The sequence below is a fragment of the Coloeus monedula genome (assembly GCF_965178545.1).
Source record: "Coloeus monedula genome assembly, chromosome: 20".
Taxonomy (NCBI): domain Eukaryota; kingdom Metazoa; phylum Chordata; class Aves; order Passeriformes; family Corvidae; genus Coloeus; species Coloeus monedula.
In genome coordinates this window covers 10959123-10984662 of record NC_138800.1, presented here as the reverse complement: position 1 = coordinate 10984662, position 25540 = coordinate 10959123, and the positions used below count along the sequence as shown (strand labels likewise).

The 25540-nt window shown below is 46.2% G+C and overlaps 1 protein-coding gene across 1 annotated transcript; it reads right to left on the bottom strand.

The window, feature by feature from the left end:
• Nucleotides 1–3166: 3166 nt before the first annotated feature.
• Nucleotides 3167–16321, bottom strand: WSCD1 (WSC domain containing 1; the record flags this gene model as incomplete). The annotated part of the gene is made up of 8 exons (XM_082294635.1): nucleotides 3167–3519; nucleotides 4539–4739; nucleotides 5420–5584; nucleotides 6994–7159; nucleotides 9179–9300; nucleotides 11940–12124; nucleotides 12594–12708; nucleotides 15895–16321. 8 exons carry the CDS (start codon nucleotides 16319–16321, stop codon nucleotides 3167–3169), a joined length of 1734 nt encoding a protein of 577 aa, XP_082150761.1.
• Between the last annotated feature and the right edge of the window lie 9219 nt (nucleotides 16322–25540).

Below are 25540 nucleotides of genomic sequence, written 5' to 3'. Positions count from 1 at the left end.
AATGATACACTTCCTGATAAGGTTTTTGCATTTTCTTGGACATACCCCTGTAAATCCCTCTATTTGTAACAGAAACAGCACGATGGTGCAACCTGAGGGGCCTGCAGACTGAAGGACTAGGGTGTTGGGATGGTAGGTGGAGTCCTGCGACGGGAAAAGCTCCTGATCTGGGAACCAGTGACTGAAGATAAATAGGTGCTGTGCAGAAAGAGCTGAGAGAAAGATGTGTTTGCTGGTCTGAGTATGCAGAAGGCTAAAAAATGCAACATTGTGGTTCAAAGAGGAAGAGCTGATTTACAGCCCATTGTAACTGTACATCAGAAAATTTGTTAGATTAATTAAACACTAATATAAAAGGGAGATTCAAAGGGATGGCTTCCTTAAAGATTGCTCTCAACCACCCAAGGTCAAAAGCAAAGTGTAAGTAATGCAGTTGAGAAGTCAGATCTTTCTGATTTGAATAATTGTCACAACTGACAAAAGCAGTGACTCAACTTTTTATATTTGAACATCTCATTATATTGCAGGCCATTGGAAGACACATGAGGTTCCAGAGAGGTGTCATGTGAGGTGTCATGCTGATAATCCATCCTTTAATTAATTCATGGAGGTTAATATTGCTGTAGTAGTATAGTAGCTTGGTCTTAGCAGTGAGTAATGGGTTTTAAAAGAAATGGGTTTAATGGAAGATTCATAAAGCAGTGCAGAAAGACAGAACTGCTGGTGATGACATTCATGCTTTTTTAGGATTGCTTTAAAGGCTTTATTTTGAAGTTGGTTTCTAGGAAGAAAAACCATTTTCTCTCCTATTATGTCCTCTCTTCTAGTATGGTTTACCTGCTTTTTAGCTGCAGTTCAACAGAATCTGGATTCCACCTTGTATAGTGTGACTGTTGTTCACTTTAAAAATCTCAAGTGTTAAACTCTTCCTTTTCAAATGTAGCATTTCTGTTTTATTCCGGTTGCCTGCTTATGACTCATGACTTCCTGAGGAAAACTGGAAGCTTGAGGGAATTGCATGCATATTTATTCAATTTCTAATATTTTGAATACGAAAATAAGAAGGTGAGTCTACATGGAGTGAACATCACCATGGCTTTCAGTGGCATGATAGCTCCTTTTTTATTTATTTTTTTTTTAACTGAGACATTCTGGTTAATTAAAGCTAAATGCGATAAGCACAGAGATGGTTAAGAGGAAAACCTGCCTTGCAGGGAAATTGGGTAAAGTGCCACAGGATATTTGCCCCTGCAAGATGGAGCTTGAGAGAGGATGTGATCAATACCTGTGAACACATCTCAAGGTAAAGACGAAGAGCTACTTCAGCTAAAAGACAATATGGACCAAAAAAGATGTGGCAGGGAAGGACAGTGTGAGCTATGCTCTGTTCAGGCTGTTGGTCTGGAGATGTTTCCTGACCAGTAGAGGAAAACATTCTGCACCCTTTTCCCTAGGAGAGAAAGGGGTAAAAATACTGCAGTTTTTTTTAAGGCAGAAGTCAGCTTGTTTTGGTGGGTGACTTACATGTGGTGGTGCAGGCTGTGGTGGGGATTGTGTGGAATGGCCCATGAAGTCCTTCACTATTCCTACGATCCTAAAAGAACCCCAGCAGAACACATGCAAGTGACACGTTCTTGTGTCTGTACACACAGACATATAAAGTATACAGTGTGTATACATATTTTGTACAAAAGGTATAAAAATAAAGAGGCAGCCCCTGTACCTCAGCTATTAAGAAATGGTTAGCTACAATTTCTTTTCTTTTTAAATGAGCTGATTTTTGGCATTACGGAGCTAATGCATATTCATAATTTTTGCCAGCTCTAATTTTAGCCACCTAGAGTCTTCATTACAGGACATATGCATAATTAAATTGCCTTCTTGAGAGTTTACAGCCTGTCCTTGCTCATCATTTACAGGTTTGAAATTATCAAAATATTTTTTAAATTATCCTGTAATGCTATACAAAGCTGGAAAGGCTATATAATAAAATGTCATTCTCATAATCTTCATGTTTTGTGGTGGGCCCAAATCCTGGTTTGTGGTCTCAGGCAACAAGCCCCATACCAGCCAGGTGGCACAGAGATGAGCCATGTGTGGAGTGCAAACAGGGAGAGACTCAGGTTGAAGTGTACTCAACCTGTATGACCTGTATGTTTTTTAAAGCACCAATGATACACAGCCAGAGCAAGTTCAGCTCCCTTTATATAAACTTGTTTTATTAAAATTAGTATTTTCACTCAAATTTTTAAGAAATCCTTTATTTCCCATGAACAGAAGCATCTCGCAGCAGGGCAGCCCCTTTGGCCGCAGGGTTTAACCACCTCCAAGCTGGCCAGTGGCCCAGGATCATGGGCCAGCTGCCCTGCCAGCCCCGTGTGCCCCTGTTCCCTCCCCACTACACAAGGGCCCCGTGCAGGGTCAAACAAACCTTGGGGAACTGCAGGAGTTAGAAATCAAACCTGCATGGCTGCTGGAGGTGGGTCCAGAGGGCAGCCCTAAGTAGCCATGGTTTTTCAGGTTGGACTGTCTTGGAGTTCCTGCAGGGATGAGGTAGGAGGTGGGATCCTACCCCTGCTGGGGCTGGAAGGGCTGGGGCTCATCCCCTTTGCCCCTGTTCTCCAGGTGGTCCAGGCTGATGACAGTACGGGCTGGCTGTGGCCGTTTCTAGAACCAGGAGCACTGACTGTGGTGACATTTGTCCCTGGTGTCCCCCTAGACCCACTGTGATTCTCCAGGTGAAGAGATGGAGGTGCAAAAACCTGTGTCAAGCCCCTAGCACAGGTGGCACTCCCTTCACTGCCACCCCTCTGGGGTCTCCTCCATGCCCCTGGAGCCAGGTTTGGGGCTGATAAAACCCAGGGATTCCCAACTGGCCCTGTTTAATGTCTGTATTCTCCTACAGGTCCCCAGCTGTGTGCCTCATTGGGGGGGATGCTGCGGCCACCCCCTTCTCCCAAGAGTGGAGAGAATTTGCACTGCTCAGCAGCCTCCACAAGTATCTTTGCCATAACTGCTAGAGAGGTCTGGTCTTCTTTTTTTTCTTTTTTTTTTTTTTTCTGCTTTTCTTGTTTGTTTGTTTGTGGGGTTTTTTGTTTGTTTGGGTTTTTTGTTTTTTTAAGAAAAAAACCTTCATTTTGAACCACAGCAGCATGATACCAGCCTATCATCTTGGCACATACTCCCTGGGCAGCCCTGAGAAGTTTCTTCCCCTTAGGGCTTCATCCACTGTCAGGATGTATCTGTTGATAAGATCTTTCATTTCCTGGGTAAATGGCTCAAAATTCTTTTGCTTAGCACCAGACCGCTTGAAATTCCCGTCCCTGTTGTTCTCCACACAGAGCAGCCGATCCTCTGTCACTGTCACGTTCAGAAACTCCACCATCTCCTTCAGCTTGGGGATGAGGCTCTGCTTCAGGTCCTCATAGTGGACAATGAGCAGGCGCTTCCCATACTTCAGCCACTCCAGGACGTGGGAGGCCCACCAGGAGGCATAGCTGTTCACAAAGTCGGGCCACTCTGGATGACCAGGAAGCCAGGAAAATGAGACACTGTTAGCCATGCTGCATGTCAGCAATTTTCCTTTGCCTCAGGCATTAATGATACCTTGATCTCTATTTGCTGTCTACAATAATTTAATTTCCTGAAGTCAAGACAGACCTAGTGAAAGCTTTTGGGCTGGACAAAGAGCATTTGTGGCTGAAATGTAACAATTTGCAGTATGCACTATAGGAAAGCCACTCCCAGCAAACTTTTTCTCTTTTCTGGGGGGCTATTTTGTCAGTTTTTGATGAATAGGTCTTGAGTTGTGACTGATGAAAGGTGATACATGAACTTGGGAAAGAAATGTGTAGTGACACAGGATACTTCCTCCCCAGCCCTCTCCCAAGCCACAGCTGTAATGCCTAAAATATGTACAAGGAGAAATGGAAGCCAAATGGCTTTTCTGCTGCAATCTGAATGCAGCAGTGTACCCAACAGGGAAATTGCAGTCACCAGCCAGCTTGCCAGTCAAACATGTGAAGTGTGGCAAGCAGGTTCTGAAGTCTTGTCGTGTGTTCAGGGGACACTGAATCTCAAGCCCACTTATTGCTATTATCCTTATTTTTCTGCAGTGCAGTAGCACCTGTGCAGTGCTGTAAAATTTCCTTCATGAAGTGTCATGCTCCACTGGATCCTCCAAATCTTAAATTATATTTCTCATGGCTATTACATGCTGCAGGGGCAAATTTTCTTCACCTCAGTCTGGCAAATGGGCTGTGCACAGGAGCACTGTACATGGACGTGTTTTCTAGGCCCAGCATTGCAGTGGCAGAGATGCTCCCGTGTGCCTGTGGCATTGGTTCTGTGCTCACCCTCCTCTGGGGGTGGGCATATGGCAAGACCACAACCGCTCCCACAGTGCAGGTGTCAGAGGTTTTGGGACTGATCCCTACTGCAGTGGGACTCAAGTCCCACTGAATTTGTTTGTGGTGCTCACTCAGGTCCTAGCATGTCCCCCCTTCCCAGCATACTGAGGAGATGGGTTGAATGCTTACCTTTGCTTTTCCAGTTGCGGTCAGTGGCATAGCCCAGGTGCCCGGCGTATTTTCTGTTGAACTCTGCCATCAGGGATTTGTACGGGTTCCGTATCAGCAGGATCGCCGAGTCAAACATTTCAATCTCTGTCTTGCCACTTTCATGTGTTTTCACACAGATGGTCCTTCTACTTCTCCAGTGGTCTTTTTCTCCTTTAAAACCTGTTTTACAAGACAGGATTATTGACTTTTTTGCCAGACTATATGTCTGTGCCTTTTCCCACTAAATCATTCCCTACAGTGGTGTAAGGATGGTGGGACAGTACCAGTCAGCTAAACCCATGGCTGGAGCCCCAGCCACCAAGCTGGGCATGCACTGGCAGCCAGGCTATCCCTCTGCTGGAGAAGGCATCCTCAGCCCCACACTGCAGTGAGGCAGCTTTTCACAGGGCCAATGCTTGGTACCTGCTCAATCTCTGCCCACTCAGGATACTGTCCTCCCAGAGTAATTAGGAACATTTTAAAATTTAACCTACTTGTTTACTGAAGGGTCTCACCCGCAGCATTTAGGTAACTGGTCTTTTGGAGCAGCCTGTCAGATGGGAGCTGCACATGTACGTGTGCACAGGGCACCAGTGCGGGCAATGTGCACAGCTGCAAATGGAGAGCCTGGCTGTTGTCTGTGAGGGCAGCTGCCTGTCAGGAGCAGCGTGCTACTGGAGCTGTCCCTGCTGCCATCTGCACTGCGGGAGGCTGCTTGGTCCAGGTGTGTGTTTGAATTGTACCAAATGTGCTGACAGCAACAGACATTGCTGGCTCAGGCCAGCAAGGCTGACAGAGCAGTAAGTAAAGCTCTGTGCTTTGGAAGGGCTGCACGTGTCCCATCTCTTGGGCCCCGGTACCTTTGTTGTAGAGGGCTCCATCAAAGTAATAACTTCCTGTGTAGTATCCCGTGGCATGCTCTATCAGATGGCGTGCCCACGTATTCCCAGCCCCAGGAAAGCTTGACAAAGCAACAAACACTTTGGATTTGGTGCTTAAGAATTTCCTGTCTGTGCAGCGGGTGTCTGTGAGTAGAGAAGATATTTCATTGTTAGCACTGTGGCTTTTTAATAATTCCACTGACAGCTCTTGATTACAGAGTTTATTGCTTCCTCCTTCTCTCTTTTACAAATATAGGGTATCAATTTGGTCTGGTTGTGAGTCAGCTACTTCCTAAAATTAATTCAGCTGTATGAGGCCAGAGATTATCCTCAGAGAGATTTCTGCTGGTTTTGTGTTAGGCGATGCTTTTTTGATAAAGCTGCAACAAACCATTTTACTTGCCAGCAAGTTGTCTTAAAAGCCTCTCAAAGCCTGTTTGTTACCAGCTATTTGCCTGTCAAGGTTGGGTCTTCAGTGGAACTCTAAATGTGCCACTACACCGGGAAATTGGGAGTTTTTTAACACAGGAAAAAAACCCTCCTAATGAAATCAGCTGTCTTTAGTTTAACATCTGCACTGCCATTTCTCTCTGAAGGCCCAGGCAGTGGCGAGCCCTCCAAACGTGGAGTCAGACACCTGGTTTCATACATGCTTCTGTAAATCCTCACCTTGCTTCTTAGCATGCCATTGAAAGCAAGGATAGGATAAGAACTAATCTTGACCCTATGTGATGATTCATCAAGAAGCCAGGAAATAAATTGTCAATTACTCTCTTCATTCTTCAGAGCAAGCTCTAGATGAAGCCATGGCTAGAAAGTGCCCGCACAGCCCAGAGAAAGCACTGGTCTCCACAGACCTGGGAAGTACTAGCAATTTCATGGAAACAAGCATTCTTCTTGCAAGTTCTTCTTTCGTGCTGTGGTCTGCAGTCTACCTCTGAACTGGGAGATGGAGGAAAAAAAGAAAAGGGTGTTGGGGGATAAAAAAAAGCCCATCACCAATCCAGGAAAGCACTTAATCTGTTAATTTTAAGGTTGTGAGAAGTTTCATTGAACTCAGTGTAAACCACTGCATGGAAAAAGTTGCTAGAACCGCCTAAATGGTTTTCTAGACTGGAGCCTTACTCTCTGCCTTTTTTTCTGGCCTTCAACATGTATGCAGATGAATATTTTAGAGGAAGATGAGTAAAGCAGACTTAGGGTCTGCAGATCTGCCTCAGTGGCTTCCTAACATGGGGGCTACGTCGTGGAGAAATGCCTTCCCAGGCTCTCCCTCAATTCTCTCCATCTGCAGAATAATGATGTTTTTTCTGTGTTGGAGGGAGACAATGCTGCGCAATGAGAGAATGGAAAGATGCATCTTCATGTGCATGATTGCAAGGGGGGAATTTAGAGAGAGACTGTTTCCTAAATTCCTGCCCGTACGGCGATACCCACTACTGTGGCTCAGACTGCTGTCAACGAGATCACTTTTACCCGCTGCAGAAGGGGCACAGGGGCTGTTTCCAGCAGTGGTGGCCCTGGCCCTGGCACAGCGAGGCTGGAGCTTGTACCTTGCACAGGTGTCTGATAGACCAGGCAGTAGTTCCCCTCGGCAGTGCTGCTGGCGTTGCGGGTCCCGCTGCAGCGCAGCCCGTCCGCGCTGTCACGCACCGGGAAGCGCCCGGTGGGGTATCCACAGTAGCATTCCTGCCCTCGGATCACTGCCAATGGAAACTCCTGCAAAAGAGAGAAAACGGATCAGTGTGTAAATGCCATGGCATCAACAGCCTTCAGGGAATGCTGCTGCCATGCAAAGAAAATAAATCTCCACAAGGCCGCTGTCAAGATCACAGCACTGTTTGGTATGTCATTCTAAAGCTCGTGCTGCTTTGCTGTTACTGTCCTCATATTTGTGTTACCTTGCTTCTACATAGGAGACTTCCTAAGGTATGCAATCATGAGGAAGTTAGTGTTGTTTGCAAGGAATTCCTAAGGAAAATTCTTGTCTGTAAGACGTGTTTTCTAATGGATTTGATGCAGAGTAATTCAGGTTTTGGTGTACCAATCTCACCCAGGAAAGCTGTGTAGTGGTGGGGCAGTGAAGCCCAGCTGCTGGGTTAATAGTGGTAAGAACTAAAACAAATGTGAGGGAAATGTGCTAAATATTTGCCGAAGAAATTAGCAATTGCTTACTGGCCCAAAAATTCAGGTTTTCTTCTGTTTACCAGAAAGACTTGGGTTGCCTCAGTCCCCTGTGGGCTCTCTTGGTGGCACGGGTCTGTGTGGGCGGGCAGAAGGCTGAAGGAAGTTCAGGGAGCATTTGAGTGCAGAATGTTCAAGTCCATCTATTTTATATCAACACTTTTTGCCTTTTAAAAATCTTCTGGAGTCTGGGAGCATGTGACAGGACTGCTGAGCAGCTTATCTCTTGCTCTTTCCCATGCATTCATCCTCTGATAAGGAGTCAAATGCAACACGTGTGCTGTGTGTGCCCAACAGCCAACATTTACTTAGCGAATGAGATATGACATTGTCAAAAACTATTTACAGATTTGATCCAAAGGCAAAACAGTTCTGGGTTTGCCTGCAAACACAAATTTTTCCTTTACAATGAAGCAGTGTTTCTTAGTTTGAGAAATTAGTAAGCGTCCCTGCCCTCAAACACAGCCTAGAATAAAAATGCTCCTTGTGCCTCATGCCAAGTGGCCCCTGCAAGTGATGGACTGTTCTGGAAGGCTGGAGGTTCTGTGAGGCAACAAAACAACTGCTCCTCTGTACTCCTGCATCTGCAGAAGGTGGTCGGTGCAGTGGTGCTCTGCAGCCCCTCAGCACTCGGTGCAGGGTGCCGGTGGTGCAGTGCCTGGCCTCAGGGCAGGCAGGGTGGGCAGGCTGACCCTCATCTGCACAACCTTCCCACAGCTTGGGCAGCATATGAGTGAGGAAGGAGAGAAAACTGGAGTGGGCTTTGCATGAGGAATCTCAAAATTTTCTCAATATACAATCTGAACCTCCCGTGGTGCAACTTGAGGCCACTTCCTTATGCCCTGGTGCTTATTCCTTGGGAGAGGAGATTGCGCTGAGGCCATGGGTCCTGGTCAAAGCACTGTAATCAGCCAGCTAACAGTTGTAATCAATTTTGTGATGCTGCAAAAAGTAATTGAACGTTGAGTTGAGTGCATGAAACTGAATGGGGCTGCAGGCAAAATCTGACCACACAGTGAACCCTGTGTAGCAAAACCAGCCCCATCAGAGTGGGGAGGAAGGCAAGGGAACCAACAGCCACTAAAGCAGAGGGTGCCCTGCCCATGCCCTGTGCATGGCTCCCTGAGTGGGGCCAGCTCCCTTGGAGGGCACTAGAGTCACGTTTCGGATGCTGCCAGTCCACATCCACCCTCTGGCAGCATGTCTCCCCATGAGCTGCAGCCACCGCCCCCGGGGTCAGATATGGCTCGGGGCTTGATTGGAATGTTACATGGAAAGGGTATTGATTTCCTCATGGTTGATACTCATCACTTAGAACAACTTGCCTGTGTATCATGTCTAGTGGCACCACTCTGATGAGTTTCCCTCCCGCCGTCCCCACTCCAGCAGTTGGACCAGATGCATCAGTGGGTATTTACTCTGATGAGTTTTGTCCTTTAGAAACTCATTTACAAATTCAAAGCTCTAAGGCACTAATCTCTCCCCATCCCTTAATAGGTTAGAATTTAAAATAACAAAAAAGAAGAAAGGATGTGAAACAAGAACTGTTCTTACTTTCTTGGAGCAAAATTCAGAGCACATCTCCACCGTCAAATTGGGCTGTATCAAAGAGGCTGGAAAGGTGTCTGTTAAATTTTCTGGAGCTCTAAAACATCCTCGATAGATAACATTCCTCCCTGCGGGGAGATGAAATAGGTTTCTCTTAAGAAAATGATGTCCATAGTATCCTGCCTCTCTCACAAAGAACAATATTAGGCTCAGAAGGCAAAAATAATAAAATAAATTTTATATTACAAAGGCTGCAGAAATAAGAGAAACTATGATATACACTAGAAAAATGTGTTGCAAATCCTGTGGTATTGAAAGGAGCACATCCCTTTAGCTTTGTACAAACCACAAAAAGCAGGGCTGCAGCACCGACTTTGAGTTAAATTCCACCAGTGGAGGGCATTGCTATTGTTTGCAGGTTCCAGTTTCCTCTGAAGACCTGCTTTCCCCTAAACGAGTTAAAAGCCCTGATAAAAATCTACAAAGCTTCTGCACCAGAAAAGGAAAGGAATGTAAATGACTCCTGAAAACTCCCTCACCAGACCAACCTTCCTCTTCAGCTGCCCCTCTGCTCCCACAGCTTTTCAGGCCAAGGGAGTTTGCTGCAGCCTTTCAGACCCTAAACCAGGCTTTTGTCAGCTGCTAAGGGAGATCAGCTTCCATGGTGTCTTCAGCACTAGCCTCTGATTTCACCTGCTTGTGCAGAAACACCACAGAGTGTGGCAGTATTGCAGCTGCTCGCTTGAACACTATTGCCAGAACTGATGTGGGAAGTGAGTTGAATGACAGGAGAGATGTGGTGTAGTTACGAAGAAAAAAAATTGGTTCTGCATTAATTTCCTCACAGAAAAGCCCAGGCTCTCTAGCAAGAGCCAAGAGCAATCTGAGGAGAAGCTGCTTAAATTTTGTTTTTGTAACTATTCAAACCATTTACTAGAAGCAGAGCTGGATCTCAGGGATCACTCACGTGATGTAAAAAGAAGATAACCCCACCCAAGCTGAAAGGAACAGGAGTCTACCTAGGACCAGGTCCCTTTGAGCACAGCACCAAAGAATAAAACAACAGGAGTGTTTGGACTTCTCAGAATGTTCTTGAAAGTTCTACTAAATCTCGCACTGACATTTAATTCCTGAAACAAAATGTTCACAAACATGTTTAGAGTTTTCTTAGCGGTCAGGAAGAAAGCTTGACCTGCCTACGCCAGCATCGGGAGGGAGCAGGATTCATGGAGAACCCATGGATTACTCTGCAGACGGCTGGGTTTTTGTGGTCTGCCTGCTTTCTTTCGGTGAAGGACACCCTGAGGCAAGCGGGACTCTGTGCCACAGCCAGCCCTGGCTGCCACAGCTGCGTGCTCTGCGCCTCGGGATATGGGGCACGAGTCGGGGTGTCTGGGGAACCACGGCGGGAAGAGGGAGGTGAGGGATGGAGAGGGGACACGGCAAGCCCTGTCTGGGAAGGTTTAAATGGAGATGTCACTGAATCTGCTCCGTGTAAGGAGAAGACTTACGCGAGGTCTGTGCTCTATAGTATGCAGCATAAATCATGGCGGCCTTTACAGTCTCAGAGTTACTTTCTAACATACTTGTTCATTGTGATTAATACTTCTGTTGGCCCCTCAAATGGCTTGTGTCAGGGGGACTCTTCAAACAGACAAATATCAGGTATTACTAAGGGCAAAATAATTACAACTCTAGCTTCAGGCTAGACTAATTTGAGGAGTAATTCATTAATACTTTAAAAAAAAATTAAATGCTGTCTTTTCCTGAGGAATATGTATATATATTTTATGCTGGAGGTTGAAACAGTGATGCATGTCCTGGGAAACCTGCCAACGTGCCTGTCAGCCTGACAGTGGCAATTTAGGTCTATGTACCTTTGATATATAATTTATATGTAGCTGGTTAGATTATTGTACAAACCTTGACTCGTCTTTAAGAAGAAATGAAGTACCATCAATACTGGCACAACCTAAGGTCTTGGTGCTTCTTCTCAGCAAATAACATCCACAAGGTCTTGTGAGCTTGCCAATTGCAAAGAGTGATCAGCTGTTTAGATCTGTTATGTGCTTTGTGTTTGCCTAAAGGTTTATCCATTGTGTTCCCCATGGCAGCTAACTGAATGATGAGTAGAGTTTCATCTAAAGATGAAACAAAAATCCCAACTGCCACTGGAACAGAACTCCTTGGAAAAGCACAACTCTGGTCTCGTTTCTCTCAGGAAAGGGATTAGGGTGGCTCTCTCTCTGGCCTCTACTTATTCTCTGCAGTCACAGATCACTCACGTTGTCTCGGGTCATCTGAGCATAGGGTGGCCTTGATCTGAGTGATTTTCTGCCCTCCTGTTATAGGGCACCTCTTCCAAGGCTATTTCTTAAACACACACGGGTTTGTACGCCTGCAGAGGATACCAAAGGGAGTGGTTTTTTTCAGCTGAAATTCTGCTTCTGTTGCAGTCCCTCTGCACTGTGTTGAATTTCCTCCCTGGTGACACAAACCTCCTCTGTGGCAGCCCAAGGCGGCATGCCAGGCACATCTCCCCGCTCCGAGGTGGTGAGCAGCACTGCTATTTTGGGGAGGAGCCAGGGACCAGACCAGCAGCAAATGGACATTGTGCCCTGCAGGCACCTTTGTCCTTTGCTGCTTCAAACTCTGGTGACAAATGGAGTGAGACAAGCAGCAGGGACAGCCCCTGTGCTCAGCCTGGCCGTGACATCTCTCCCTTGTGGGGTGAGCAGCTTCCCCTGTCCGGTCCATGCCCACTTACGTCGCCTCGCTCCTGCCCGCAGCTCTTCCACCCTGTAGACCGAGAGCCGGTTCACCCCTCCGCACACAGAGCCCTTCTCGCCCTTGCACTCGCTGTTGCACTCCTCGGGCTTCGAGGCAGCAGCTGGGAGTGTGTTCCCACAGTAGCACTCTGCTCCGTACGCCAGGCCCGCATAGCTGTAAGCCCTGCAAAGAGAAGTACCAGTCATGTCATAGAGGTGCCTGTCTGCTCCCCAGTTTGTACCTGGGGAAGGTGGGAACCTGTCCCCAGCTTCTGCTGCCTTGCTCTGGAGCAGAGTCTGTCCCGGGGACAGCATGGCCTCCTCAGCAGGGGCAGCCACCTCAACAAGATTTGGGCTAGAGACCAGTATCTATCAAAAGATAAATATCTTATGAAGACTATTTAACCAAACACTGATTTTTGTCAAGGTCAATAGAAAATATATTGTAAGTAGCCATGCTGCCATAGAGAATAGGCAGCAGTGCAGCAGTCTGCTTCAAGCAGGGTAGCAGAGCTACGCGGTGCCTGAAGGTGAGATAATCACTGTTTTCATAGATGCTGTATGTTTAACATAGGAATGCTTTTCCCTTTTCAAATTCAGTTCCACTTATTGTCAGAAAAGAGAAAATTTGCAGTGAAAAAATCCCAACTCACCTCTCAGCACAAGCTTCCTGACAGTGAGCTACTGTCATTTTTCTTAAGTCATAAAAGACAGCTCCCTTCAGTGTCCTCTCCCTCGAATCGTGAGTGAAGCAGCCCATGTAGGTGCCTGTGTGCATGCAAGACCAGGGTTAGGCAATGCATATGGGATGGAAGGGAAAAACCCATCCCAGTTAGGGGTTATCCAGTGCAAGTAGCTCTGTGTTTGGTCAAGTCCCAACCTGTCTGGGGTCCCACACACTGCAGACCTCTCCACTGGTACTGAACCTTGGTAAGGGTATTGAAGGGGTCAGCACGACTTCCCCATGGAAATGGGCAAAAAGGAAATGAGACTTTCCCAGGTTCCTTTCAGCAGACCTGCCTTTGCATACCCAGAGTCTGTGACCCACCCAGGACCACGGCTCCTGCATGCAGCTGCTGTCTGCTCGACTCCCTCCTTTGCATGACAAAACAAGGCCCTTCTCTAAAGTAAAGGAGAATGTAGCCTTCAAAATGCTAAAAACTTCCAGAAATCCCGTTGGATTTCTCCCAAGTGTTCTTTAAAATCTCTAGCTGATAATGAGATGGTGCAAGAGAAATATTAAGAAAATCAATTTTCTTTGGATATAGAGAGTTATATTAAAGCTGTAATGGAAAGATAAATTCACTCTTAACTAGGCAGCACAATGTAGCTATCGTACTGAGCTATCTCCTCTCTGGTGCAAAGGAATCTCTTCAAATATGTCTTGCTTTACTTAGCATAGAAAAGATAAATGTTTCTCTTAGACTGCATTCAGTGCTCAGACTAATTTTTGTTGTCATGAACAAAATACTGTAAAAATCCAGCCCATTATTTAATATACAATTGGAAGGATGATGTGGAATCCCACTACTATACAGCAATTGTGTCTATAAGTACATTTTATCATTAAAATATGAAGGTAAAAAGGAAATTTGATTTTAGAAATAGCAACACTGAGATGATAACACAGGGATATTAAATAATGTGAGCTGTGGACAGGAAAAAAATATATGGTGAAAAATGAAACTAAAAAGCATTATATTAAATAATCCATGAGAAAAAGGAAGTTTGAGTTACTCCATGAGGGATTTTGGAGCCAGGAATAATACATTTAAATATTACAAACAGAACAGTAGATCAAAGACCTGCACACAGTAAATTGCCAACGTGCAATTAGAAAATTCACAAGCTGTGAATACACACCCTCAGCACACCATTAACAAGGTGGGAGTCACGCACTTGCAACAAAGATGCTCCACATTTTACTGGAGACTTTTGATTGGGATACTGTGACTCAAACCTGTAGCAGCAGAGAACTGAGGATGTGGGGCCAAAGAGCCTGACTGGGGGTCCTGGGCAGGCCAGCCAACGTCTGCCCTCCTCCCTGTGTCCCTTCCAAGCCACCGCCAGTCTGGCAGCAATTTCTCATTCACATCCTCCCATGAATGAGTTACAGAGAGATTCCACGGCCTCAGAGTAGCATGTCATGTCACGTCAGCGATGCAGTCCCTGTCACCTCTGCATCCCATTCAATGGCAGAACCAGGCCAGGGGAAACTGGAAAACTCCATTTGCTGGGAGAAATCTTAATAGAAAACTCTCATTGTTGTACTAACAGTATTTGCCAGTGTCCCTGTCAGGAAAAGTGTGGTCCCTACCCTGAGGCACTTAAAATGTCAACAGGTGAGATAGCCTGACCTGGAGAAAAAAAGGACTTGGATTTTCTCACCCAAGGCCACGTGATCCTGGATGGAGACAGAGCAAGGCAAAGTGAGCTGGGAGGTTCACAACAGGCTGGGGCCGATGCCATCGTTTTTGGCTTGGGTCAAGGGTCTGCCTGGGGAAGCCTTCGAAGGGCTGGCCAGCAGCCCCCGGGCAAGCAGGGGCAGAGCTGTACCGCCTCAGAGCCATGGCCTTATTAGGATGACACCCATGAGGAGTGCACAAGCCCAGCCTCCACGGTCAGGCAATGCTACTCTACTAAGCAGGAACCACGGGGCATCACTGAAGCTTTATTAAGCATTATAAGCACAAAGGAGTTCATTAGGTCTCGGAAGGGATCCATAATGAAATAACAAGCCTCTAAGTTTACTAGAAGTGAATTGGAGAAGATAACTTGCTCTATGTAAGTAGTTAAGTTTTAATTAATTACCTTCAAAGGCATTGCGGTGCTTGTTAACTATATTGTTATTAATAACGTCACTTCATATTCAATCAGATATTCAAACGATGCATATTTGAACCTACAATTCAATATGGTGAGATGCACAAATAAATAGTCCTTCTGGCCCCTCTCATCAGTAGTTAGAACCTAAGCAAGCCTCTGGCTGAGCAGCTCTCAGTCTCTCCTCTGCCACCAAAACCTGCCACCAACAGGGTGTTCTGAAGCAGCTCCAGTCTGGTGCTTCAGGTAACTGCAGCAGTTCAGTTTGCCTGACTCACGCTGTATGACTCATCTCCCACCACTATCGCCTTCTCATTCCCATTCCTGACAATTGCTTCAGTAAGTATCATGATGTGGCACCCATTTTGTGCGATTTTGTGCCCTTTTGTTTGGACAAATTTATTCAACAAACTAAAAAGCAGTTCCAAAATATGGTGTCTAGTCATCCAGATCCCATTCCTGTTTTATTATCAGTGAAACACCTCCAAGAACAACTAGTTCTTCTAAAAGGCACTGATGTGCTGTGCCCATGCAGCAGCAGGAATTCTCCTTGTGTTTCCTTGGCCTGTTGCACGTTCCCAGCATGCCCACCAAACCCCAGGAGGTTGTTTCTGGCTGGGGGGTTGATGGCCCAAAGGGGCAATGCATTTGCAGAGATGCTCACAGAGGGCAGGTCAGGAACAATCAGTGTGTTTGCAATAGCAGATTTTGGTGTACACTAGAAAGCTTTAGCAGGAAGGAGGCACTTCTAGAGTTAAGGTACTGTATGGTTTTGGATAGTTAATTTGATAAAATTCACTTTTTTAATTTGCCCTTCTGAGAAAGAAAATTAAAGTGGTCATCTCTGCCTGCTTGAAGAGAAAATAATTTAAATTAGAGAAGCATACTTCATTTCTGGGCTTCCATTCAATCAATAAAATTACTTTTTGGAGGAAGTTACAGCTCAGCACGATCAGGATGGGTAGGTTTGTACTTTGGCCTGTGCATATGCCTCAGAATTATTTTGAAAGTGGCAATGAGCGAGGAGGAAGGCAGACCTGCAGGGGCATGGGATGCTCGCCTGTGTCTGCCTGGGATCGGCAAAGTGCAATCTGTGTGTGTGCCAGAAAATGGGCAGGGGACATCCCTTACCTTTGTGTTCAGTAGTGTGCTTCATTGCTTTGAGTCCTGCTGTCTGCAGGGGCTCCTGGTCACTGGTGAAGCGGTGAAACCACCTTCTCCTCAGCTGCCTGAGCTCTGAGTTACGGGACATGAGCCAGTGCGGGCTGTGCCGCTGGTCCAGGGCCGGCTCCTGCAGCGCATCCATGCCCACCAGCAGCCTGGGACCGGGGCGGGGGCTCTGCAGAGTCCTGGGGTCTACGATCCCAACCCTGGTCATCTCGTCCAGCACGGGCACGGCCTGATTAGCGGGGGTCCCACGCGAACCTTGCTGGATAACCAAGCGGGTCCGCTGCAGCAGCAAGAGGCTGCCAGCCATCAGGTAAGCTGCTGTGAGGAAGAAGAGCAGAAACTGGGTCCGACGGAGAAACTTCTGTAGCCTGAAGAAAGCTTTGGCCATGCCCTTACTGAAACTGGCCCTTCACGCTTCCCAATGGGCCCCTGAATCTTCACCTGGCCAGACACTCGTTCCTCCCATAAGTTCAGCCCATCACTTTGGTTCCTTCTCCTGCTGAAAAGCTTCTTCCCAGGTGGCTGCAGCAGAGACCAGCGTGGTGTGGCACTGCTGCCAGCCTCAGGCGCCTGGTTGGCCCAGGGACTCCATGGGCTCCTGGGGTGATGCCTTCATCGTGCCCTGCTGAGCTGCCAAACAGCCAATGCTGAAACCTGAAACACCAAGGGGAGTAAGGCTGGTTCACATCCAAACTGAAAACATCTACCATCAGGGTGACTTTCCTCCACCCACCCCTTTTGGCTTTATCTGAGCATTTCTCCATCTGTTGTTTATAATTATGCATGTTAAGAACTATAATCCAATGATGAGAATGATTGATTGAGCTCAAGTGAGTTTCAGATCTTCAGACTTTTTTCTTTTATTTCTTTTAACTCTGAATGCACAAGAAATACCTTAATGATGAGGTTATTTCTCTTGGGATGTTTGGAAAAGAAGTTCTTTATTTTCTTTTGTTGGTAGCCAACATCTCCATCCTTTGTCACTGGATGAACAAGCAGTCACAGTACAGGCATCTTTTTAGGGAGGTATTACCAAATTCCTTCCTTTCAGCTGAACAGTAGCTCAGCTATAAATGCAGATCAGAAGGAAACAGTAGTGTGGGTGTGTGGGAGGAAAAAAGAAATTGCATCAACTCACAATAGATAAGGTAATAATTATTCATCTCTGTGCAGCACAAAGAAGTTGGGCTTTATGCTGGAAGGATATTTGGAGGTTGTGTGTGTTGCTTTAACAGAAACCAGAAATCCTGCTATATCTTTTTTAGTGGATTTATATTGCCAACTATCGCTGTGGGGATGTGTGTGGAGAAAAACTAGTAAATGTTTGAAAAAATTTCATCGCAAGTTCAGCAGATCTCTCTTGACTGCTGCTGAGCTTTGCAGCTTTAGTTGTGCTGATGTGTACCACGATGGGATTGTCTGGGCAAGAAAAGCTCCTTTGTGCTCTAGGGAACCTTTAACCTCCCGTTGCAAATAAAAGCTGGCATCTCCCCATAAGTTCCTGTTTTCCCAGTCTATCCCTTCTCTGTGGAGCCAGGCAAGTGTTGAGAAAAGATGCAGTGTTTTCCAGAAAAGAAAATATTATGGCTTTTGCTTAGCTTGCAGTTGGGGCACACTCCTAAAATACGCAGTCCTGGCAACAAACATCTGTTCACTGTATTTCTTGTTTCAGTAGTTGATTGAAAGTTTTGTGGATGTTCGTTTATGCCACTTTATTAAATAAATGTTACCAATTAAGTTTCCACCCATTCCCTTTTTCATTTGGTTGTGCAAATTCTTTCTGTCTTAAATAGCAACCAAACTAAAGATCCAAAGCTTCCAGGACAAAAATAAATTAAGGCTCAGTTAAATCTGAGCCCGAATTCCTGATTTAGGTACTTTTGTTAAGTGGTTTTTTTTAAAGTACATGTATGCTGATTTTAATTGTAGAGGACTGAGTAATATCCAAAAATATTCAATGTGGTGATTGCTACTCTTTCTTCAAGGGCTGGTGAGCACGAGCAGGTGTGAAGCACTGCCAGGCTGTAGCATCTTCAGTGAATTCTGACTGCACTCTCTACAGTAGAAGTTACACACCTCCCTTCGGATCAGCTCCAAAGCCAAAGAAAATGCATTGATTTACACCAGCTAAAGAGCTGACCCTTAGAGTTAAATTATTGAAAATCTCTGATCAATGTTGTGAGTGCTCAAGAATTGCAGTAAAAGGGTCAGAAGTATCGAGACAAATGAATGGAAAATTAGCCATAATTAGATCCTGCAGGTTGTTACTGCACTAATTCATCTGAAGAAATACTGTCTATGAGCATAGGTGGGATTTGATTCACTAGTTGTTTCTGCCACGGGGCAACTGTAAACTTGAGCTGTTCCCAGTGGAGGCTGTCTGATCTGAAAGCAAGTGGTGTGCATGTATCAGCCACTGGAGATTCAGACTGGGATTCTCCTGCTCCATGCTGTACTTCCAGGTCGGGCTGGGTCAGCAGGGCAGGTGCCCACGTGCCTTGGCTTCCAGGCACACCACACTGCTCGAGGTGGCCCCACGCAGCGAAACACTGCTGCAAACCCTCAGTGGTGAGATGGCAATGGCTGCAGTCACACAGGAGTTCAAAAGGTTTAGGATTTTTTTTCTCCCCTACCAGCACAATAAGGCTAGATAAATTGATCAGATTTGCAGTCATTTCTGCCCAGCTGCAACTCAGGGTTTCACAGCTCTTTTGGTTTATTCACCAAGGGAGAGGTGCTTCAAGTCCAAGTTCTCAGATGCGTCTCAGTCGCTGGTGCTGGAGAGGCCATGCTGGGGCAGCCGGAGCTTTCTGGCTCATCAAGCAGTGCCAACAGCTTGGCTGGAGAAGGGCATCAAGACCATGTAGCAGAGGTCAGGCATGTTTTGCTTGAAACTGCATCACTGGCCCAATTTAGTCCCTTTTAATGCCTCCTGTGTTCTTGGTCAGTTGATTTGGGTAGAGTTTCTCCATGTTTGCAGTGATGTAAAGTGGAACAGCTGGAGGCTGCATTATTGCCAGGATGAGAGGATGTGCCACTTGCCTGGGCAGCACGTGGCAATGTCTCCTGGAGCCAAGGGAGACTAGTCTGGCCAATGCCTGCCTAAACAGCACCTGGGTAGGGCATAAATGTTCTGCCTCCACATGAGCAGGATGGAAAACTTGCTGTGCATCAGCAAAACTGCAGAAAACACGCAGGGTATCGGACCTAATTTAACTGTGCAGCAGGCTCTGCATCCAAGCATCAAGAAATGTTTGGCATTGCTCCTATTGCTCTGCCAAGTTTGTTTATTTATTTGTTTATTTATTTAGTAAGGAGAAGATGCTTCTGAGTCTCAAAGGGGGTAACTTTGCCCTTTCCCAGTGGTTGAAAAAGTTTAAATGGTACAAGGCAATTTTGCTGCATTCAACATGATGTGTACAAGTTACCTCCAGATGCACTCGCCCTTAGAGCAGTTGCCATGACAGTACATTGTAGTAAAACCCAATGAAATAAATAAGCAGACTCTCCGCCCACAACAACTGCTGCAAATGTGCAACTCAAAAATTAAATGTTGCTTTTCAGTGGGGAAATAGCAAAGTGCTGCTGACATAAAAACTGTCATTTGATTTTTCCATAAACTGCATATTGCCATATCATCAAAGTATGCCTAAAAGAGTTGAAGTGCATCACTTCTGATGATGATATTTAAAAGGAAAGACTAAGGAGGAAAGAACTAGTATCTGGTAATAGAAAATGCGTCATTTGTCTTTTTCATGCACGTTTCACCTAAAATGAATAAAGTGAAGTGGAAGAAAACAAGTCTTCTATTCCGGTTTACCAGTTCTCACAGCCAAAGGGGGATTAGAACCATATTAATTTGGAGTTGTTAGTAAAATATAAAATTATAATTGAAAGGACAATGATGGATAATTGATGACGATGATGATGGATAAATGATGGATGAGAACTGTTAAATGGCAGAGGAGACCTCTAGGTGAGGAGAGCAATGAAGGGGTTAACACTGCACTGAAAAACCGGCAGTAGTTAGCACTGGGAAGTATCGGCTTTGGGCATGGTGAGTGGAAGCACAGATCTACAAAGCGCTGGGACTTCAGCAGGGAAAGCATCCCTTGCCACCAAAAAAGCTGCTGTAAGGAAAAGCAGGTCAGTACCTTGCTTCCAAAATGAACTTGCAAAGTGTGACAGAGGATGTTACATTAGGCAGCTGCATTAATGTATTTGTAAAGAGAAATAAAAGCAATATGGTTCTACTCCCCTAGCTGAAGGAGCATTTACAGGATTTTTGAGGGAAGACTGAATATTTTCAGTGATACCATGATGCTGGTAAAGGCTGAAGACACTGAGAAACAGCCCCAGACTTGCAGGTGAAGAGTTGCCTAACTGAGGACTGTCCCTTAATATGTGCTCAGTGCAGAAGCTCAGGTCAATGCTGCATTGAGAGCTGCAGGTCATCAAGAGTTGGTCCTTGTCTAAAGACCAGCAGGATTTTGCAAATTCAGAGTTCTTGGCAAGGAAGCAAGATGATGTTTTCCATTGTAAACTGAAGGGAATTGGACTCATGACTACTATTTTTAGAAAAATCCATCCCTCTTCCACGCCTTTCCTTTCTTTTGTCAGCTTTCTTTGAGAACAAACGCAGTCAGGCCTCAGCTGAAGGATTCTGGCTTGCAGCCTTTTCCTTGGATACACAGTGCCATTTTCTCATGGCATTTTGGAAAGTCGAGACAAATATCATATTGTGTGAATGCACATAGGAAGTAAAACTCTTAAGAAGCTGCAAATTTGGTGTTGGGACCCTGTCAAGTATTTGCAGTTCCCTTTATTCCAATAGCTAAAATCATTCTGAGAAACTTCAAGCATTTCTTACAACTTACAAAGTTTTCCTTGCTAGAGGATGTGTCTGTGCTGACCCCACATGTCTCCGTGTCAGGTCTGCCAACAAGTTGGAAATTAGGTAGAGGCACCCAAATTTCTCCATGTGCTGTGGTGACAAGCATTGCAGCTTGAGAGGACTTTCCAGTGAGTTTACCACTGCTTGCTACACGTGGGCTTGCTACAAGATGTAATCAGATTGCAAAGTTATCTTTGATGGTGTGATTGTGTTAAAACCTTTAAATAACACTGAACTGTGATAAATAAAAAAAAAATCTTTATGCGGAGTTAGCAGAACGACAGAGAAAAACTTTATAGTCCATAAACTGGTCAAATCAAGTTGAAAATAACCTAAATTAAAAATATATATTATACTCTGTGTATTCAATACAGGAGGCATTTTACAGTGACAGACAGTTCAGCTTTGGAGGGGAAAGGCAATGTCACAGAGCAGAGCTGCAGCCTGAGGTGGAGAGTCAGCACTAACTTGCACAAATTCTGTCCCAGTGGCTCTTTCACCAGATATTGAACTTTTTAAGACCAATTTTTTAGCATAGACAGGTGTAAATCCAGACAATAATGTTGTTGGTGAGCCTGAGGTGAGGGAGGCAGAGGAGTCTGCGGGTGGCAGGTGGTCCAGCAAGACTTGTTGTGAGAGTGCTGGCTTGGAAAGTGCTCAGGGACAGCTTGAGCAGAGATCACACCATGGTATTTCTCCATTAATCCCACACTTTTTACCTAGCTCAAGTCATAATGCAGTAATCAGCAGGACTGACTCCATGCCAGTGTGGAAAAGATGCATGCAGACATATGCATACTCACATTTCAGGTGCACATGTGCATACACATACGTGTGTGTGCCTTCTGTACTCAGAGGGATATGTGCTCCAGAGGTAACACACAGTCTGCTGTCACCATTCTCTGATAAACTGAAAGCTTACAGCAAACTGGTACTGAATCTCAAATGTATTTTGCTAACAATAAAACATTCATGCATGATGTACGTCCTTAGATATTAAGAGTTCAAGCACCCAGCAAATGATGCTCTATCTGCAGTTTCCAAAAGCCCCTATATGGTCTGTGGCTGGAGTTTTGAACAAGAATGTTGTAACAAATGTACCATGTATTTATGTTTGCCTTAGCCCACAGGAACTACAGATGAGATCTTTCCTTGTGTGCAAGGAGATCTACTGAAATTACAGCTCTGTAATTGAATCATAGGTGTTTTAAAAGTGTCTTTTATAAACCCTTCAATATGTGAATTCCTGCAACATTCACCTACTAAACGTTGTTAGTCTATTTGTTCAGCACAGTGATGCTCCAGAAACTGTTTGGAGAAGCTGAGCATTCCAGCCTGCCTCACCAGGCTGTGACACAAACACACTTGCAGTATCCATTGCTGAGTTTTCAAGTATAATGTTCCGTGGATGCTTGGGGAAGAGCAACCTGCAGTCTTTGTAAATAATGCCGCTAAGCCCTTTACTTAGATGCTGTGGGTAAATTTAGTAAAACAGTCATTGAGACTGAAATGAGTGCTGATACCTCAGCCTCTGCAAAAAGTTGTCCGGTTATTGCTCGTGCCCAGGCCAGCTGGCGCAGGGCTCGCAGAGGCAGATACTGAACGGTGTAAGAAAAAGAGGAAAAACCTCACCTTTCTTTTGTAGCTGAGGAACCCCTGTTGTAGCCAGGCAAAGTCCTGTACAATCCAGTGAAATATTACAAAAGGCCGTAATGCATCTCTGAAAAGCTGATAAATCCTGCTCCCTCTGCCCTTCCCTACTAATCCTTCTCCCGCTCCCGCTCCCAGCGCGCAGAGCCGTAAATCCTGCGCGCACCCCGCGGTGCCGTGCCGGGGCTGCGGCGCTCCGCTCCCTCCCGCTGCCCCCGCCAGGAGCGTCCCCAGCCCCGCTCCGCGCCCCGCTCACCGCTGCCGCCGTGTCCCTCGCGGGTCCCTGCGGCTGCCCGGGGTCCCTGCGGCTGCCCGGGGTCCCTGCGGCTCAGCGGGCCGGGGCGCCGGGGTCCTGCGCCCTGCGGGAGCCGGCGGGAGGGAGCCGCTCCATGGCCTCCTGCGCCAACAGGCAGGGTGGAAGCAGCCTCCGCGCCGCGCTGCCAAAATCCTCAAGCACGGCCAGTGCGCTCGTGTTTCATAACGCTCCCCTGCCCGGCGAAACAGCCTCTCCTCTAAGGCTACTTCACAGCAGAGCTCTGCAGCCTTCCGCAGCTGCCGACGTTTCCAGACCTACCCATTCCCTCTGCCTGGATGTTTGTCCAAACGCACGGATGGCTGCATCGGCAGAGAGCTGAGTGGCGGCAGCAGCAGCGAGAAGCCCTAACGCGATCAGCTGAACGGATGCTCCCTGTTTGTTTCTCGTGCCTCTTCCCACTAGGGGCAGATCCCTCCAGAGCTGCCCCTCTGGAGACCTGGACCCCTTCCCAACAGGTCGAGAGGGTCCCGGGAAAGCGAGTCCCTGACAGCCTCCCGGCACCAGCGTGGAGATTTCAGGCAGAAAATTGTTATTCTGGGCACAGGTGGCTGGAAATAAATTATTTATAAATGTGAGAGCTGAAAGGCAGTTGCTGGTGTCCTCAGGACTGCCTGCGCTGCCACCTTCCCTGCATGTTCCAGCTCGGTTCTGCTGCTGCTTCACATGGAGATTGAGGAATTTTAAATTATTCTTAAAGCATCTGCATTTAAATGGGGGCAGGCTGCACCCCTGCCTGGGGTTTTGAAACACCCCATGGTCTACACATATTTAATGAAATCTGTGGAGATCCATCCCTTTTTGACTCTGTGGAGTCAAAACAGAATGTGGTTATGGGACCCACCTTTGGTTCCTCCCTGTGCCTGAGAGTGTGGATCAGAAACATCAGACCAAGCACCTGCCCGGCTGTGGGAAAGCAGCACTCAGGGGGCTTCTTGGATGTGGGAGGAAAGAGGGAATTGGGATGCCACGTGGAGGCTGATCCTGTTTCCTCTCTGTATGCTGCACAGTGCTTCATGCTCTGACCAGTCCCATGGACTTGAGTGATGCAGGTGTGGGGATCTCTCCATGCAGCGCACCCCAGGAGTGGGGTCTGAACCCCACAACGGGGTGCTGACGCTACTTGAATGACACTTGGCTTTCCCATCTCTACACGACTTTGGAGAAGAGGAACCTGGTTGGTCAGCTCAACATGAACGACTAAAGTGCTTTTGCTCTTAACAAATGTTCTCTGGGACCTGATGGACTGATAGGGCTGCAGTCCTAGAGTGATTTGGTGAATTTTGATTAATGGAAAACCCTGAGGCTTAGTAGTGTAACATTCAAATTTTAAAATGCTGATGGGTGGAGGTCTATTCTAAACCCCAGGAAGTTGTGCATCTATTAGATTGCAACCCATCCAACCTTTATGTGGGCTTACAGCTTCAAGGCTGTAAAATTGTGAAATTAATTCCGTTTTACTGAAATTAAATTAATCAAATGTTAAATGCAATGACATTTTTAAATGTGCTGGGTTGGGGCCTAAATCAATAGAATTGCAGGACTGTGCCCAGGTGAAGCAGTGGCAGAAAATTCAGTCAGCATTATCAGTGAGAAAAACTATGCTGAAAATGTACCAAACTCCTGACCACAGTGTGTGCCCCACAGTGTGTGTGTGGGCAGCACAGGTGTATGGAGGTGTGTGTGGGCAGGTATGGGCACTCAGGACCTTTGCTGCAGGAGGGACAGCTGGCTGGGTCTGCAGCCACCTGGCACACTCAGCACCGGAGACACCTGCTTGGTGTGAGGAGCATCCCAGGGAGATGCTGTCACTTTGACATATGAGCTGTTTGCACAGATTTGACATGAAAACAAGCACTGTTTTTTGGGGGTTCCACAGCTGCTGTGCCTCGATTTCTAAACACAAGTGAAGCCCAGACAAACTGCCAGGGTTTATAAAACAAAAGCCCCGCTGCTTTGAGCCCTCTCTAATGCCAGTTTGTTTCCAGGACTTTGTGTACAAAATACCACTTGGGGAACTGCAAGACCCACTACATCCCTGGGCAAGAGTCCTGGTGCCACAAGGTGACCTGGCTGAGGGGTTATGGGCTGCAAACAGCAGTGTCAAGCCACTACCCAAGACTCAAACCAGCCCCATTTAGGGGAAATTAGCAAGAAAAGAGAAAAGGGGCAAAACTTGGGGAAAAAAGCCTGTGTGAATTATGGTCATGTTGTGAAATCAGTCAGTGATGGGAGGAGTGGCAGCTGGAGGCAGTCAGTGTCTCGGTAAAACCCTGGGCACTTTCTGTCTCTGCTTGATGGTTCTGCATGGTTGTTGCACAAAATACAGCAAAGAAATTTGGAATGAGTGGCATTACTTTTAGAATCCTGTTGTGGGAACAGTTTTTGTGCTAAATGACTCAAACTTTCAGTCACTTCAGAAAATAGGCTCAATTGTAACAGTAAGGATCAGTTCAGGAAAGTGACAGGTTTTGCCAATGCGGTTTCAAGAAGAAATATCTAAAAGACTGTGTGGTTTCATAAAGGAATGTAATGTAGCAAATAGTTTTCTTGTCCTTTTCGTCTAATAATCCTGAAATACTCAGGGATTAGGCATTCCATGTAATGCCTACCTACAATGTTCAGTTATTTCATGAAAGAACTGAGCAAAACAGCTGTTTAGTGACAACATCACTCTCTTTTCACAATGACTGTGTTTATAACATACATGCCATATTGGGTGTAATGTAGGGAAAACTGTGAAGTCTAAT